The sequence below is a fragment of the Lepeophtheirus salmonis genome, chromosome 9, assembly GCF_016086655.4.
Source record: "Lepeophtheirus salmonis chromosome 9, UVic_Lsal_1.4, whole genome shotgun sequence".
Taxonomy (NCBI): Eukaryota; Metazoa; Arthropoda; class Copepoda; order Siphonostomatoida; family Caligidae; genus Lepeophtheirus; species Lepeophtheirus salmonis.
Window position 1 is genome coordinate 25,385,066 of NC_052139.2, and position 19,081 is coordinate 25,404,146.

At 32.5% G+C, this 19,081-nt stretch overlaps 4 protein-coding genes and 1 long non-coding RNA gene across 5 annotated transcripts; 3 read left to right on the forward strand and 2 right to left on the reverse strand.

Moving 5' to 3' along the window:
* Positions 1–8: 8 nt before the first annotated feature.
* On the reverse strand, positions 9–2,138 carry Faf2 (Fas-associated factor 2). The gene is made up of 2 exons (XM_040719252.2): positions 1,722–2,138; positions 9–1,649 (listed from the first exon to the last, which is right to left on the reverse strand). The coding sequence occupies exons 1-2, from the start codon at positions 1,918–1,920 to the stop codon at positions 391–393; spliced, it is 1,458 nt and encodes a 485-aa protein (XP_040575186.1). The 5' UTR covers positions 1,921–2,138; the 3' UTR covers positions 9–390.
* A 4,964-nt stretch (positions 2,139–7,102) lies between these two features.
* On the forward strand, positions 7,103–10,621 carry LOC121124127 (uncharacterized). Its single transcript, XM_040719250.2, has 3 exons — positions 7,103–7,309; positions 7,444–7,843; positions 8,024–10,621. The coding sequence occupies exons 2-3, from the start codon at positions 7,449–7,451 to the stop codon at positions 10,539–10,541; spliced, it is 2,913 nt and encodes a 970-aa protein (XP_040575184.1). The 5' UTR covers positions 7,103–7,309; positions 7,444–7,448; the 3' UTR covers positions 10,542–10,621.
* An 871-nt stretch (positions 10,622–11,492) lies between these two features.
* On the forward strand, positions 11,493–12,656 carry LOC121124868 (protein obstructor-E). The gene is made up of 5 exons (XM_040720067.2): positions 11,493–11,624; positions 11,673–11,872; positions 11,978–12,178; positions 12,233–12,452; positions 12,510–12,656. Exons 1-5 carry the CDS (start codon positions 11,563–11,565, stop codon positions 12,544–12,546), a joined length of 720 nt encoding a protein of 239 aa, XP_040576001.1. The 5' UTR covers positions 11,493–11,562; the 3' UTR covers positions 12,547–12,656.
* A 51-nt stretch (positions 12,657–12,707) lies between these two features.
* Positions 12,708–18,474, reverse strand: SmD2 (small ribonucleoprotein particle protein SmD2). The gene is made up of 3 exons (XM_040719157.2): positions 18,452–18,474; positions 13,057–13,366; positions 12,708–12,916 (listed from the first exon to the last, which is right to left on the reverse strand). Exons 2-3 carry the CDS (start codon positions 13,298–13,300, stop codon positions 12,813–12,815), a joined length of 348 nt encoding a protein of 115 aa, XP_040575091.1. The 5' UTR covers positions 13,301–13,366; positions 18,452–18,474; the 3' UTR covers positions 12,708–12,812.
* On the forward strand, positions 14,613–15,366 carry LOC121124050 (uncharacterized). Its single transcript, XR_005866186.2, has 2 exons — positions 14,613–14,995; positions 15,068–15,366. It is a non-coding gene; the product is annotated as an uncharacterized lncRNA (long non-coding RNA).
* Positions 18,475–19,081: the final 607 nt, after the last annotated feature.

A 19,081-nucleotide genomic window follows, 5' to 3' on the forward strand; every position in this document is an offset into this window, starting at 1 on the left:
TACCTGTATACATATATATATATTCGTTTTATTCCGAAGTAAAAATTATAAATACTTTTTAGAGAAAAATTACATAGTTATGACCACTATAATCGTTATCATACTCAAATTTATCAAGACACAAGGTTGAGAACGTGAGTAATACATAAATGCATCTATAGTTGTTGTTTCTCTATGAAACGACATTATAACTTAAAGTCTATTTAAATTAGGTATAAGATAGAATATCTAGGTGCACATCAGACTCAAAAACGAATTAAAAATTATTGAAACTGAGATATCATTATAATAATAATTTGTATCAAATAACAGTATTAAGGATTTGTTAAATAGTTCATTGTTTTATTTGTTTAATTCCTCTTTTAAAAAAAAAAAAAATGCAAAGTTTGCTCAGGCATCGAGATCATTCACAAATAGCATAACACTTCGTTCAAGTCCGGCTCTTTCAAAAGTAAGGATGTCTTCGTCTGTGGCTAATGTGTCAACTTCCCCCAGATCTTTGCCTCTCTCAATAATGTCGTCAATAAAAGAGGGTTTGCACTTAAGAACCTTACGAGGGAAATTAGTTGTGACATCAAATTCGTCAGGACTATCAGGATGACAAAATACATAATAATAAAGATAAAACAAGGAATGTTCCTTTCTAAATTTTCTTTCTAGTCTCTGACCCTCGGGCAGTTTAATGACTAATCGAACCGCACTTGGATCTTTAATATCAGGTTCTTCTGGAACTAAGTTCACTAAATCAATTTTAAGTTTTTGGATTCTATTTTTGCGTTCAGCTAAGCGCATTATTTCATTCTTTCGCTCAGCCTCCTCACGATTTTTTTGTTCCTTCTCTTCCTTCTTTGCTCTCTCCCGCTCTTGATCCAATCGAAGAGATTCTTGAAATGCTGCGTCTTGCTCTTGTCTCAAACTTTGAGTTATATTTCTTTCTTCCCTATCCAACCGAGCTGTAACTACAAATGCTTCATTATCTGCAATAATGGCCTCCAATCGAGATATAAGGGACATTGGCTCAACATATCCCTCAACTTGGCCCACAAACATCATTCGATTCTGTCTCAAAACAATGACACCAATAAGAGGATACGCAGACTCTCTATATATTTTGGAAACATTATACCCTTCACGTGATTCAATGGAGCATCCCCATAGGAGAAGCTCATTCCTCCTCCGCTGCAAAAAACTTTTAAACTCCCGAGATTTTAGAGTTTGAATACAGAAATCATGGATTCGATCATGCTGAGGGGAATGCAAATAGATTACTAAGAATTTGAGATCCCTCTTGGCTACGTCCAAAGCGGAATGATAGGACAGAGGAAGGAAGGGAAGCTTGCTGGTTTCGGAGCTCTCCTCGCTCTCATATTCAGCTCTAAATGCCGCAATAAAATTCGTAACATCTACACCTGGACTTGAGGGAGGCTCCGAGGGGAAAAAGGATATAAAATAGGAAGAAACAAAGTGAATAACTCGATAAACAAAACGGAAGGGAAATAATAAAAAGGAGTATCCATAGGATAGAACGATGGATGTGGTACTAGAAGGAGAAGGGGGGCTGCTGCTGGATTCATTCAATCCATTCATGGGGGGCAAATTGGCATTGTTGGCGTTGCTTCTGCTCCTGTAGATGTCATGATCTTCTTCATCTCCAGAGTGTCAAAAAAGAAGTAATGTAAGTTAGATAAAGGAAATCCTGTATTAATTACTAATATAACTACCTCTCATCATGGGTGGAATATTCAATTGCTCCCTTGCAGTGGCCTCCAAATCCCAGTTATTGGAGCTCAAAAGAGCTCGACAAATATTCAAGTCATCAATCCCAGTCATGTCTTGCAGAGTCGCTAATTTATCTGTTTGCTCCAGACTTAATTCTTGTCCAGAGCTATCATCTTCATCTCCACTCGAATCCAAACTCATTATCTCCCTGGATACTACTTGTCAATGATTTCTAAGGTCGATCAGAGGAAGAATTCTCAACTCTTTGCTCCTCTAGTCTTAGTACTTAATAACTCTACTATCAAAGTATATATGTATTTCTATGGGACGACGATATTTGCTCGATCTGATGTCATAGAAATAAAATGATTAGTTGTAATAAGTGTACTGCTGTCAGCTACTGTATTGACTACGTAGCTAGCAAACATAGAAAAAGAAATATAGCTAGAGAGGTGACCAGGATTTTTATATGCATGGCCGGCTGGCTTAGTTAGGCAGAAAGAAAATAAATATTCTGATCTTGGAAAGTTGTATACAGCTCATGTATTTGGTCTATAAGCTTTAATTAGGGATGTGGAAATTATCAAAATACTCGTGAGTCGAGAGCATCCATGTATAAAAAAGTATACGTTGTTTATGTACAAGATATTAGTGCTCATATTATTTACTCGGGGTAGTACTTGGTATTTCCCGGAGTAATTAGGTTTTAATAATATAGAAGATAACTCCAGAGTGATACTCTACGTTTTCTCATGAGCACACTTTCGCCAAACTACTCAATACATAAATTAATTCAAATGATATTCATTAAAATATATATTGATTTGATCACATGTGTTCACCTCTCAAGAATTGAGGAATAATAATAAGACTTTGAGAAAAAAAATATGATGAGTCATCGTTCATCCTATTCATGGATTACTTTACATCTGGTTAAACTATTCACTTTTAAAATCAGACAATCTCTCTATTGTAAATAAACTTGTGAACGGATCGGTAAATTGAACGCTGAACGCTAAAAATAAGATTTTAGCGTTCCGTTCCAATAGTACTTACAAAAAAATCAAGAAACAAAAGTTTAAATAACTTTTAATAAATTCTGATCTCGTGTGTTACAAGGGCTGCTGTATAGTCCTGCTCATACACATAGTTTCCCCTTAGATAGTTGGCGTGTGCTCAGGCCAAGTACCATCTCCTTGAGGACTGGTACTCCTTGGCTCCAATTTCCCGACCTTTTGGGAACCAATATGGGGGCATCCTCTTGATGCCACAATACCCAGCATCATCGCAGTAGCTGAAAATTTAGTCTGGTTGACCACCGGAACCTTATCGATCACTTAGGTGAGGTAACGGTCGTTTCTCGACTAGTCCACGGTTCATTTTTTCATATCCTGTTGCTCTACTGGGCACAAATCAAATGGCCTAGACGTTACCTTTTGGCCTCCATCTCGGCAAGGAATGAACCGATTTCAGTCAATTGTCGCTCATTTGAACGCTAATATTCACCGAATTATAGTGTTAAAAAAGCATCAAACCTATTTCTCCAATGACGCCCCCTGAAAATATCAAAGTGGAAGTCGCGATTTGCGGTCGTACAGTGTATATCGTATTACTTTATGATTGATTTGAACATTGAATGGAACGGAAATAATGGGTGAACGAAGAAAAAAAAAGAAGAAGATACCTCCAAAATAGTGGAACACTTACAAGTCTGATTATAACCATAACTGTTTTGATTCAATAAATTATTTCATTTTATCGTTTAGGAGAGACATGAATTACTTAATGTAAAGTAAGCTATAAATAATAAAAAAAGGTTCATCAAGACATACTCTTCTCCAATACAGGCGAAGTAGGATGAACTACTAAGTATCTAAAAATATAATAACTATCTCCTGGATACTTCCTCATTAGATGTCTTCTTTTGATGAGATTTAATAAAATGTTTTTCATTTTTACTGACTAATAAATGAGATGTGAGATTAGAAATTAGATCTGAAAGGAATAGAAGAAATTCTTCATTCTTCATTTCTTTCACCAAATTGAGTCATACTTGGTATTTACTTTTGGAGCACTCTTTCAAGTTTCAAGCCCAAAAAATGTAATTTTCCGACAACATCTTTTATCTATCCACAGTTCCGTGATTCATTACTTAAATCAAAAATGAAGATTTTCAACGGACTATGGAATAAGTCCCTGTCTACACGTTCATATTCATTTTAAATAAATTAATTCTGCTCTTTTACAATTTTTATAAGTACAATAATTAATTATTTGCAATGCTCACATAAAGAGGTTGCGAGTTCAGTGACTATCCAGATGTTAAGTAATCCCAACGTATTAATTTGTGATGAGTACTTTAGTCTCTAGAGTGCGCACTAACAAAAACAAAACAAATCAGCGCTCCCCGTATGCCATATACAAAGCATGAGAGAGTGAATCCATTTTTATATACAAGCATTTATATTTTATTCAAATCTTCAGAGTTGAATGCATATGAATTAGGATATACATCATAAAGCAATAACAAAAACTTTACTCCGTAAATACATATACAGACGCTTACAATATTTAATTAATACGACTACATTGTTACTTCTTCGATCAAAAATATGTATGCATATGAATTATGAATGTTCTGGTATCTTTTCTTATTTAAAACTGAAGACTGCAGTTCCATTCATTTCAATACTACATTTTAGTCCTAAAACTTATAAAGGTCCGTCCTTAATGACGTCACTCAACTTTATTTCTTACTTTTTAATCAGTTCTAGTACTGACAGTCCGAAGGATAGACAGTCATAAAGACCACTCTAAAGGACTGATAGGACCGGTCCTATGACTGGACCGAATTAATAAGGATTGACACAACACTAATACGATTTTTTTTTTCATACATACATACAGATAAACTTTTATATAATAATAATATGCCAAAGTTAACAACTGAAGGCAATGAAACAGTCTTTTGCATGCCTATTCACCTCTAAATTTTTTTCCTCTATGCAAAAATTACTAAATAGAGAGAAGGACTAGAAACAGAGTTGAGTCAGCTACTAACTGTAGTCCTTTTATTCCTTATTATTTGGGAAGTAATCAAACGAAAACATCAGTAAACAAATCAATCAAGAGAAAATAATAAATTCATTGAATATAAGGGCTTCACTCAACAGCTGTCTCAATTCTGTATCCAGTTCATTTTTTAAGTAATCCTCGCTCATGCTAGTAAGCAGCAGAAGTAACTGTGATGATAAGGGTGTGTCGATAAGAAACTTGCAACGCAGTATGACTGACGTAAATTGAGAATTTTTTGATGACGTCACAACGGACCCAAGTTTAGTGTTACTCACTACTGATTAAGTGTTAATGAGTCATTGCAGATATATACTAGAATCGAAATAGGATAAAAAAGTTGTGAGCTACCTGTAAATACATAGTGATTTCAATGGATTTTTCATACGAAGGATTCGGATATATTCATCTGCATCCACCCATCCATGCCGTTCCTAGGAATTAATATTTTTTCCATTTGGATATCCAATAAATACGTCTTCTGATCCTCTCTTCAACTTCATGTTAAAGGGATATCGCCTCTTAGTCTTTGTGCTTTACTCGGGGGATATTATCTTATTGAATGGAAGAATCCTGCATGGTGCAAATGCTCTTCACATCAAGGTATATGATAGTGACTTCAGATCTCGTAAATCATTGCCTCTATGCTCAAGAATACATAAATTCTTCCAGATCTTTTATGAGATCATCGTATACTTCTACCTATAAGAACTATGGAATTCCATAAAACGATAGAATAATCGACTGAAAGATCCAGTGAGGAATACGGATAGTTCTTATCCTCTATCTACAGTTCCTTAATTGAAGTTATTGAGTCCTCTTCTCCTTAAGTAAACTCTGCTTCGTTTATTTCATTGATAAGTGTCCTTGATGCATATAATGAAGAAATGTATGGTCTATATGGATAATTATATTACCTGAACACTTTAAGCCTCACCCATGATTAATGATTTCTTTATTACTTGTGAGTCCCTTTTATGATTGGAAAATAAATGGAAGATTATTATAGACTTTGAAGATATTCTGCCTCTCTTTTCTTGATAGTTTTGTCTGTAAAACATATTTTATTCTGTTATAGCTTATAAGTAGTTATTTAGAACTATTAAGTGATTATGTCTTCAAAATATACGTGACTTCTTAACTTCTGTAGATTTTATTGGAATGTTTGAATGTCGTTACAATTTCAAAACTTATTGACTCAGTAATCCTCTTCTAAGCTTGTTAGCATATTGGAACATTACTCTCTCGAAAATCTGTGATCTTTACTTAAATAAATAAATTACAAAGTGTGTGTCATACAACCTAATTATCAATTGTTTGATTGAAAACGATATTAAAAATGTATCAAAATTGTATTAGGATCATTTGATTTATTCGGTTTTATTTTGGACTTGCAAATGCTATTTCGTTATTGAGATTATTTCCAAGCGAGTAGAGACTTCAAAATCATTCCTATTATTAGTTAAATAACTATCATTAGTTTGCATTACTAACTTTTCAATGCTATATAAAAGTTGGGATGTTTTAGAAAACTTGATTTCCCTAATATTAATATATATATATATATATATCTACATCTAAAGAGAGGAGGCAAAATCATAAGGCAAAAGAGGCTTCATCAAGACATCATATTTAGTTATGTTAGCAAGATAAATAAATTGAACTCTATTTTTATTACATTCAAGTTAAATGACAAATTAAGATCTTATTCTAACTTGATTTCCCTAGTATTAATATATATATATATATATCTAGAGAGAAGAGTCAAAATCATAAGGTAAAAGAGTTTTATTCAAGGAATCACATTGGGTTATGTTAGCTAAATAACTAAATTGAACTCTATTTTTATTATATTCAAGATAAATGACAAATTAAGATCTTCCTTAGTTTATGTTTTTCAAATGGGTATTTTATATTTAGGGCACTTATTCTTAATATATTATTGATTTCTTCGCTATACTATATTTTTGAAATTGTATCTTCTGAACTATTTTTTTTAATTTAAAAGAACTTTTAATCTATTTTCTTTTTTTTAATTAATTTTAGTACCGTAATCGTCCGAGGGTAAAAAATTTTACACTAATAGATATGTTTGATAAGAAAATAAAGTAATATTATAAATTGTATTAATACAATTACATTTAAATTTGAATTTCCTCCTCAATTGACTCCTCTGTGATATCATCAAAATAGCCAATACAATTGTAAACAAAAACAAAGAAATCTTTTTTTAACACAACTTATATATAGTCACCTTGGTGATGAATGATGATGAAAGGCTATTAAAGAAAGATACACATAAAGAAAGAGAGGGAGAGAAAGAAGGAAAAATGAAAAAGAGTACGTAGAAAGTACGTCATGTGAACACGCTCTTTTCTTTTGTGTGACAGGAGTGCAATAAAAGGAATAATTAATATTTCTGATTATCGAAGCCTGTTCGAAACTAAGGGACTTCTTCATTAAAATAATATTGGTTCTTCATTTTTCATAAGTGTTATCTATCTTCAATTATTAATAAGTAATTATAAAATAGTATACTTTTATAGTAATAACTTAAGTATAGTATACTGCAGCCAGTTACTTGCATTCTACAGATCTTAATTAATTATCTAATATATTTACAATTTTTTTAAATACATTTAATTATTTTAGAGAGAATGATTTGTTGTTGCCCGGGTTGTAGGACTGGCTTCCCTAAGCCCAAGAAAAAGATCCTTCAAAAACACAGTGAAGAAAATTGTGTGGAGGCAAAGCATTCTCTTCATGTGCTCCCAAAAGATCCTGAACTTCTTAAAATATGGATCAAAGCCATTAGAAGAGAAAACTTTGAGCCAAATAAATATACAAGGATTTGTAGCAAGCATTTCCCTAAATCCGCTTTTATTCTTGAAAGAAGGGATACAAACTCTACTCGAAACAAGAAGTCTGGTCCTATTCAAAGAAATAAATTAAAATCTGATGCTATTCCAACGATCTTTCCGGATATTCCCAAACACCTACAAAAGAAAACGTTCCCGGAAAGGAAAACCACTCTAGCTACTTCTGATAGCAGGTCATAACACATTTGAAATAGCATACTAATAAGTGTAAATATGCAGCATTTTTTATAGAATAGTTCATCTTTCATAAATTGTTAAATCTGCAAATTTTATATCTTAGTTACATATAATATAGTAATTTAGAAAAATATGGTATTTTCTTTGATAATTAAAATACATTATTAATTTTTCAGATTAAAGCAAGAGATACTTCGTCATGACTCTCAAATGGAACAATTGTCTAAAGAAGATAAGATCGAAAACTTAACGGATATAAAAAAAAAGCTGAGTAAATCCAATTTACCCAAAGGCATTAATGAAAACTCTAATGAGGACTATATTATTTTATCTGAATTATCAACACAAGATCTTGTCCCTACTATTTTGTATGGTTTAAAAGTGAATAGTGATCTCACGTACTCCATTTTTTCCAAGGGTCTTCCTTTACCTATCATCGAAATTAAGCATATCTGCTCCTCAAAGCATCTGAGCCGTTTTTCTGATGTGAATAAAATTTTGTCATATTTAAAGAATAGATCAGATGAGTCGAAACAAGCTTCAAACATAAAGTATGCCATTGAGCTCTTAGAAGAGTCGCTATATCAGCAAGACTTTTATTCGCAAAATCATCTTGGATTCCTTATAGAGCAACTTCATCTTCACTCCGTAAGTGCAAAAGGACGAAGATACTCCCCGGAATTTCTAGGAATTTCAACACTTTGGCACAATACTAGTCCAGCTTTATACAATCAAATTAGAGAATCTGGAATGATTTACATGCCAACTGAATCCCGTATAAGACGAATAACAAATGTATTCTCAGTCCAAGGAGGAGTACCAGGCTCAACCATGGACTATCTGAAGTCGAGAGTTGAGTCATTGTCTGAAAAAGACAAACTTGTATCGATAATAATTGAAGAAGTCTACTCCTCACAGAGAGTCGAATTTAGTGGTGGCAATTTTTTTGGTTGTGATAGCAATGGGAACTACTCTAAAACTATACTTTGTTTTATGGTAAAGAGTGTACTTGGAAACTACAGTGACATGGTGGCTATGGTACCAATTACAAATATATCTTCTTCAATTATAAAACAATACTATATGAAAGTCCTTCAATTGGTTACTAAAGTTGGGCTTGAACCTGTTGCAACAATTACAGATGCACATGCTTCAAATCGGAAGTTCTATGTAGATGAACTTGGAGATGGAAGGTTCCCCAGATATATACTCAATCCTTTTTCCACAAATGAACAAAAAATATTTATGCTCTTTGGTCCTATACATATCTTAAAAAAATTTTTTAACAACTTTACTAGCATAGGAAAATTTTCATGTCCATCTTTTGAAAATGAGGGTATTATTCTTGAAGCAGAATTTGAACATGTTAAGCAAATCTACAACATGGAACTAGGTCAGGATGTGAAACTAGCTCACAAACTGAGCCATAAAGTCATTTCTTCTCAATCAGTTGAAAAATGTAACAATGATGATTTATCTCTGAGATTTTTTCACGAATCAACCCTGAAAGCCCTCAGCCATTATGCATCAAAAGATGAACAATTCTTAAGCTTCAAAGAAACGGGCCAAGTGATGGGTACTCTGAAACGCTTTTGGAATTGTGTAAATCTAAATTCAAACTCACTCTATATTCAAAAGAATGATGATTCTCTAAAGCCAATTTCTGTTAATGAGAGAGAGCAAATCATTTTTTTGGTTAAGTTTGCAGAGTGGATTAAAGGGTGGGAGGAGTACTCTAAGAAAAGCGGAGGTGGTTTATCTCCAGAAACATTTCATGCTGCTTATCAAACATCAATTGGACTAGCCCATTTAGTCACTTATTTACTGGATGAAAAGAATGTGGAGTTTGTCTTTCTTTGTAAAATTAATTCGGACCCAATAGAAAAACGTTTTGGATGGTACAGACAACTTTCCGGTGGAAACTATTACATCAGTTGTAGACAGTTTTTTGAGGCGGAAAAAATCATTCGTGTTAGTCTACTTTTAAAATCAAAAATCAAATCAATATCCTCCATTTTCGTGGATACCAAAGAGTCAAATGATGCCAGTGAAGAAGATATTTCTAGTTTTGTCACCCTTATATCCTCCAATTGTGCAATGGAATTAGAATCCCTTCAAGGACTAGAACCACTTATTTATTTTGTATGTGGCTATGTTACCTACTCTATTTTAAAGCCTTTGAATCGGGAATGCTGCACCAACTTCTTGTCTTCAAATGGAGGGGTTACTTTCTCAATGGATGAATTGGGAAATTATCAGGAGTTAGACTCCTTTATTAACGAAATCAATAGAGGAGGTTTTAAAAAACCCAGTGATATAATTTATCTTCTTGGAGGACATCTCTATGAACTCTTACAGTATGTTTTCACGAATGAAGAAGTTCGTAATATTATTTTATCCATGACGGCTCCAAGAAGTGTCTTTGTGCAAGGTGCACGAAGATTTCTCTCATCACATCATCTAACTACAACATGGTTTGAGAAATCCTCATGTAGTAATAACCATCTACTCAGCACCACTTTTTTTAATCAAATTGCATCTAAATTATTCAATATTTTTGCTAAAAATTTTGTCTCTGAAGCAAACAGCCAACTTAATGCAAATAATAAGAAAAGGAAAAGTACTCCAAAGAAATCTGTATCTCCCCAAAAGAAGTTAAAAAAAGAAAAATCGAAGAAAGAACCATCTGATTGAACTGTTCATAAGCTCATTTATTATTAATGACATTGTAATGATGCTTTCAACTAAATAAAGTTTCATTTGACAGCTTCTAATTATTTTACTAATAATTTGAAAAAGTTATTTTCCACTCCTGTCAAAATAAGCTCACACATGATAATATAATCATTTCAGTCTTCCCTGTGCAAAAGTGTATGGTAAGCATGAGAGGGATAACGTTATTTGGATATTAATTATAATATTTAAATGAATACAATCCATCAAAAAATGAGCACTCTCCTCAAACATGTTATCATTTCTTACTTAAATAGTATCCATTTCAACTATGAAGTAATATATAGTTTATAAGACTGAAAAAAGTACATTTTATCTCTAGCTAATATAAAAAATGGACGACACATTATTAACTACCAAAAGCGAATAAAGTACAAAGTCATCTAAGTAAGCATTACCAAATGATATGACGTAGAATCACGATACTGGTAATACAAAGATGAACATAAAGACTGGTTAGAATGTTATACTGTATAACATTCTAACCAGTCTTTATGTATAAATTATACAAATTCTTATTTATCTATCATTGTCTTATTCACGCCCCAGGATACTCATTTACGTATCGTCCTTGTTTGGGATAGATATTTTTCTCTCATGGGTACTGAAACGAAGATAAAAAATAATTGAGGAACCTTGGGAGGAAATCTAATTTATGTATTCGGGATTATAATACATATTAAATATTTTTTTTCATCTATGTACTTATGCTTAAAGTTTTATTTAGAAAGTAAATAATATGATGAAGAAAGGGTTCATAAAATGCCTAAGGATATCTAAAATCCTGGCAGGCTGGAAGTGTTTTTAAGTACAAATGAACAAATACCCAAGGAATAAAAGGCGTAAATAAGTATTTCGTACAAAAATTTCTATTTTTTTTTCTTTTTTCTTATTATTTCATAGTATATTGTGAACAGGTAGTTAGTTTGTAATCATTGTCCTTCCAAGCACCTTCCCAAGACAACTATATCTGACTTCCTCAATGAAGGTTTCATTTTTTTATCAGCCTATTTACTGTACTCCTCATAGGAGGAGCTGCTCAAGGTGGGCATTCATGCTATTTCTGAATACTATTGATAGATTCTAATTTAGCGTAGGTCAGCAATTCAGATGTCCCGAAAAAAGGGGATACTTCCAAGATGATCAGCAATGTGACAAGTTCTATGAATGCAATGACGGAATAGCTCAAGAGAGACTTTGTCCGGATGGCCTCGTCTTTGATCCATTTAGTCGCAAACAAGAACCCTGTGACCACTATTTCAATGTTGACTGTGGGAAAAGACTGGATTTGCGTAAGTGACCTTGATCTGATCCATTCATTCACTTTAAGGGGTATGGAGCTAGGATATACCTCACATTCACTTTCACTCTTATATATATATATATTATATACATAGAACCACCAAAGGGCCTCAACGATCTCTGTCCACGACTCAATGGATTCTATGCCCATCCTGACGCGGGAGTTTGTACTGTATTCTATGCGTGTGTGGATAGCATTGCTGAAGAATACACCTGCTCTCCTGGACTGTGGTTTGACGAATACTCAGGAGTGTGCAACTGGCCAGAGGCCACGGATCGTACAGAGTGTCAAAAAGGTATACCCTTACTAACAATTTAAAACAAATATATTGATTATAAATCTATATAAGAACGCAACGCTTTGAAAAATGGATTTATATGTCCTTCAAAGGCAGAAGCTGATGCTTATGGAGTTGCTGATCCACACCCAAAATACGCAGATCCTGATGATTGTGCTAAATTTTATATCTGTCTAAATGGAGTTACACCAAGAGAGCAAGGATGTGAATTGGGACTTGTATTCAACACGGAAACCACACAGTGTGACACTCCAGAGAACGTTCCAGAATGGTAATTCTGTGTTGGTACATCATATGTATATACTAAAACATTTTTTTTAAATTTCAGCAAGGATTACTACGCTTTCCTCGAGGAAGAGAATTAATTTAGTTATTTATCTAGTGATTAAAAAGGATCTCCTAATTTTTTTGGAAACCTTTTCACCCCATTTCTTTGTATATATTAAGTGTATGAAATAAAATGTTTCGAACCCAATAGGATCTTATTGTGCTTTGTAGTTTAAATTGAATTAACCATAAAAGTTCATTAGGAGGATAGGTACATATTTATTAATAAATGTGTAGAAAACTGTACGGTTATATAATGATAGAAATAGTTGGGTAGAGTCTAGACGATTAGAATTTAGAATGACTACTTTGCGAGAGGATTTCTTAATACTAAAATGACAGAATCGCCTCTTAAGAACATTTTGGAGATGTAGCGATCCTTGTTGACGGGCTTAGCCTTCTTTTTACCTGGAAAAATAACATAAATAAGGAATTATTGGTTTTGAGCATAGAATGGAGAAATGATTGAATTAGTAGAGTAAAAAGCGCCATCTAGAACTTCATTACTCAACTACCACAAGCGTCTCTCTCGTAAATAAATGATCCACCTTTTCCCGTCTTGGGCATTTCAGTCCACATTTCTTTGACCGACTCCAGGACCATATTGCAATGCCGATCAAAGGCCTTCACTCGCCCCAAAAGCTTTTTGTTGTTACGGCAATTGATGAGGACTTGCGTGTTGTTCTTAACGCTTTGCGTTAAAACACTCAAAGGTCCCGTGTTGAATTCCTCTTCTTCCCGTTTCTCCAACTCTTCCGGAGAGAGTTCAGACTTTGGACGATTCAGAGCCATGATGATACTGTTCTTGGCGGTTTTACTACTGCTATTTCCACCGGCTCACTCTCCCAGGACCCAAAACTATGATGTATGAGAGAAAAACAATAGCTGGCTAGTTACTTAGAACACCTTAGTAATACAACAGGCTATATACGAACGGACCGAACTACTGTCGTAGCGTAGCCGTTCCAGAGAGATAGCTAGCCATAACTGTTCTATGGGCTATGAACAACTAAATTGCAAATAATTTTCAGATTGATATTTTGTAAGTCGTCATTATCACCATTTTTCAGACAGTGATACTTAAATTAATTGCCCTAGCTTGCTATAATATGTTACTTATACCAAACTCGGACTTTAGAATTAAACAAAGTAATAATTGTAACTAATATTATTTTGTGTAATGAGTTGCAATAAATACTCATAGGATTACTAAACAAAACGATACTAATGAAAAAAGGTTGAATACATTCATTAAATACTGATTATTTTACATCTAAAAATCATCAAAATCGTATATCTACAAAATTAATAGATTAAATAAAAGTAGTGAGAGACCCCAAATAAAAAATTTGTCAACAAATAATAACTTGTTCAAGCAAATGGTTTAATATACAATTTGTACGTCTCATAACGCCTTATTTAATTAAAACATAACTCATTTGAATTACCTATTGGCTATTATAAATAAATGCTTCTACCATTTCATCTTGACCCATTAAAACTACTTATTTTTTATATATTTAAGGAATGTGAACATTTGAACTTTGTATTGTAATACAAAATACAGTTCAATTAATAATGTTCATAGAAATAGTCAAACATTACACTATTAATATATCAACCATCTAAGGAATATTGCATTATCCAAGTCCTCCATAACCATATTAAATTCATCAGCTCATTTTTTGGTTGCAACTCGTATAATTTTCTTATACAAATTACAACTTGTACAAAATTGCAAGATGCATCAAACCAATGAGCTCTAGAACTCATTGACCAAACATACTTATGTACGGATCGAATCCATATATGTAAAAGCTGTAGCCTGTATACGCAAATTGTACATGTTCCTAACAAAAAATGAAATAAAGGGTTCCGAGTGTTATTAGGATAAGCATAATGCAATAATTGAATAGTATTCAATGAATGGTCGATATAATATGAATAATGTAATTTTTTACTTAATTGGAGAAAATTACTAAAATATAAGTATTTTGTGACACACTCTAGCGCTCAATTCCGACAATTATGTTACTCATTAATACATAATAATGAATAACAACTATGTCATTTGAATAGATCAAAAGGAAATGATAGAATCTATGAATAGTTCGTCATTAGAATGACCAATGTTGGAAATGATGAAATAATACATTTTGTGACAAAGAAATTGTAACTTGTAAAGACATTTTAAAGGCCTATAAAGATGCAAATGGCAAATCGAAAGCAAATAAGCCAACCATTGACGTCATAGAACTATTGAAAGTCCCCTGTACAAATGCCGATGACTTAAAATATTTTTATTGGCCACCATTTTTCATCACACAGAGTTATTCTTCGATTAACCTAAGCGGAGGCATGTTGTCCCAAGTGTCAAGAAGAATTTGCTCCTCTGCTATTCGCAGAAGCGCCGGAGAGGATGTCCATCCTGTTTACTTGAAGATTAAGGAAGTGCAAAAGCAATACCAAGTGAACAACGGATTATTGGTAAATACTTTTGTCAAATAATTAGTACTCCAAATGGAGAATTTATATAAATATTTCTTCAATACTTGACAGATTCATGAGCGTCATGGAAACCTGGGGAAAATTCTTCAAGGTATGACTGCAATCGTTTTCGTAGCTGCTGCCATTCAAAGTGGAATGCTTCTTGGACAATGTTTGAAACCTTTATTCGTCAAGAATGAATAATTAAGATTTCCAAAATGTCTTCTCCGTTGTCGTAGTTCTGGCTTTGGAAAGCTTTCCAACAGATGCCAGTAGATAAATTATTGATTTTAATTTAAATATATAATTGGCTTGAGATATATACTGATATAAAATAAAAAATGTTTTAATTAAATTATCTTTAAACTGGATATTATACATATTAATTGTGATTTTATTCAAGATCTAGCTATAAAAGATGAGATGAATTATGAATGATTCTGTCATTTTCGACAGTTTTAACACAGATTACTAAAATATAAGTCAATATGTGTCACATTATAAAGTTCAAATGTCCAGTTATATACTCACAATTAATAATAACCCTCGGATTTTAAGTGATCAAAATTAAATGATGGGTTCAATGAATAGTTGGTCATTAGAATGACCTATCGGCCATCTTATAATTAAATAATGCCTTTCAAGACGAAGAAATTACAACTTGTACTAAACAAATAGCTATATATGGTGATAAAAATAGTTTGAATTGAGGCTTCTGAACTTTTTAACTTATACTGATTGCGGGACTTAACTTCTAGGATTTTTCTTTGTTTGACATAATATTTATTTTTTTCTTAAATAAGTGCCAAATTTGAAAAAATACTTTTTATTTTTTTTTGTGAAGAGACAAAATTTAACCGAATAATTTTTTTCTTATAGAAAAATTGACGAACTAAAATTTTTTATAAAGTTTTGATACAGTTCTAATATTATTAAATAAGATTAATGATTCTTATGTAAATTTTTATTAGATCATTACTTGGTTGCAATGAAATTGGATCCTTATCAAATCCTTAATGATCAAATTGCTTGCAATGAATTATTCAAAAATCCAATTTTCCAAAATTATTTTACCTGAAAATGTAAATAAAATAAATTGACCACTTTATTGGAAATTTTATGGATTGCCCGCTCTAACGGGCATTTTGCACATTGTTCGTAACACATATATATATAGTTAGCATTCTTTTAATGGTCAGATGGAGTTGCACTGATTAAGTATAAAAACTGTATAAGTAAACATTATAGTTTAACATTTGCTTCATCTGACTGAGAAATTGTGGATGAAGTCCTATTACATTATGTATATAATTTCCTTTTCTAGCAATAACCAAGTAACAAATCTATGCACATTGAGTTCAAAAGAGTAATTTCTCCCTAGCGGGTTGTCCATTAAGCTACGTCGTTCGTTTTATTAATGGTGATTTTTTTTTTGCTAGGTCGATAAAAATTATAGAAATATAACATGAAGAATTTAAGAAAAAATATGATTGATGTAGATCACATCTACTATGCAGTTTTAAATTTAATTGAATAGCATAAATTGGAGATCATTTTTGTATTCTTCGTGAGTAAATGTCAAACATTTAGTCAAAGTATATATATAAAAAAAGAGGTTAACTTTTACATGTTCCACATTCATTATTTTACATAATTTCCACCGTAAATCAAATTTGAGGTTCAAAACTAAAATCCCATTTTATCCAACGTGATAAGCAAATGTATTAATAAGTTTTAACCTAAAGGCGGCAACTGCCCTTCAAAATTTTAAATCTAGGTATAAGCCTTCTATGAAAATATCCTCAAAAAAAAAATGAAAAAAAGAATAGAGTCTCAGAAAAAATGAATAAAACTATCCCTCACCGAAGATCAGTTTTGACCACCTTTGAGTGAAGCCCCTGATGGGATCCCCTCTGTATAGATTTCCAATTGTAATTGAAATTTGATTAATAAGAAAGAAATTCTAGAAGTAAAAATCAAAACTCTTCTCCTGTTTATAAAGAAGATCAATAGCCTTAATGCTATAAAACCTCCAGCAAAATACTTAATTAATTATCAAGGAGACTAATCTACTAAATGAAAACGGTGACGACTTATATTAAACTAATGTCCTATATACCACAACTCTGGGTCGTCTCACGATTGTGTATTGGCCACTTAAAATAAGTTAGTAATGACATGATAAAAGTTTTTTTAAGCAATCATTTTTCCTCTGGAACCATGAGATAAATGGTGTATAACATATCAAGCTAATAAACTATATCTGTATATATAATAGAGTTCGTGGGGGTGTTTTTTACGGGTACCCACATCGTGGGGGCCTAACAAGCTGAACTCTTTGTATGGTTGCCTTTTTGAACTGGTTCAAGGTAAGACGGGGGTGCCTATTTTCAGAGGGGGGAGTCATATAAGGGGGTCTTATTCTATTCTCAAAAAACAAAATGCAACATAATGATGTATTTAGAACATAATATTATTGACTTGAACAATGCATTAAAATTATTTTTAATTTTCGAAACCTTTATTACATAGTTTTTGGAAGATTTACAAAAATGAACCAGTTAGAGAGGGTTATTTTTTCGACAACATTATGTCCCATAACTTTTTTGGTTTTGAATGTACGAAAAAAAAACTCAGTAGGCTTGTGTTCTTCTTTACAATCCCAATAAATGCTATCAATAACTTTTCTTTTTTTTTTTGCAAAATTAGTACAAAACAGTTTTTAACAATTACCTTCATGAATTTCGATTTAGCAATTTTTTGACAAAATAAAAGATGAGCTTCTCATCTAGACCATTTTTTTTATTGCATATATGTTTGACATATGTTGTTTGAAGTTTATAACACAATTATTTTTTAAAATTCATAATAATGCATTTCACATAATTAGTGATGAAAATCGTGTGTATAATGGGCAAGTTAAAAAAAAAACTGAGCATTAACATGGTAACCCTGACAATTTGAGAAATGTTTTGGATGAGATCAGCTACATTCAGCTGTGACAAGGGAGGAGAGGGATAATAAATAAACAAGGACATTGGCAAGAATTACTCAAATGTCGATTCCCAAATGTAGTCCAACAAGGACTTACAGTTGTAACTCTGCAATATTTCCTCAGGGTTATGCTCCGTCTTTTATGAACATACACGAATGTTCAATCAAGTTTGGAATATAATTGAATCTATTTAGAAAATAATGTTGTAATAGTGATAACGGCTGAGGAAAATAACATTCATTCTTTAGATTACCAAATCAAAAAAACAAATAAAAAATTAATGTGGCTAAATTTTCATAGCCACATAATTTGGACAAAAATTGATCACTACGTCATCTTTTTATTTAAAAAAATTAACAAATGAGCGTCTGAAAGGGTAAAGCTTGAACGAGCCCAAGCCTGGAAATCATGATCCATACAACACATAGATTTTGTATAAATACGTAATAGTAATGGGTTACCTGGCGTTCCTCGGGTTAAGGATGGAGTGGAAAATCACTTTGACAATGAATGGTCAATAGAATTTTCTTAATACAGCGTCTGTATATTATACTTATATGTAGTGATGCGAATACTCTGAATTTTTTAGCTGTTCCCTTGACTCATTAAATCATATTAAAAAAAATCAAGTTGTTATTATAATTTTTTTTTATTCTGGAGGAGAGAAAGTCTAATTATGGAGCAACTATGTGTGGATGTGCTCGTGAAAAACAAAGAATACATCGAAGATTTGCTCTTTGTTTATTTGTTCAGTCTTCATTCAGGTGTACCATATGTGTCGCTCCCGCTTTTTCATTGCGCTCTTAATGAACCCATTTCTAATTATGATATACATAGACGAGCAATAACAAAAACCAACAGAAACAGTTCTCTTTGCATACATTCTCGATGCTACAAAGAATAATAATTTAGCAGACAGCTGATATTAACAAAATTCTTAATTCAGTAGTACCACGGTTAATAAAAATATAAGGTTAGACTATCATGTAATCGGGCTTGCTAGAATTTTCAATTTGATGTAACGTACCGACTGCTAGGGAAGACAGATAGATTCGGACAAATCCCGACACCACTCATAGTCTATGACTTCA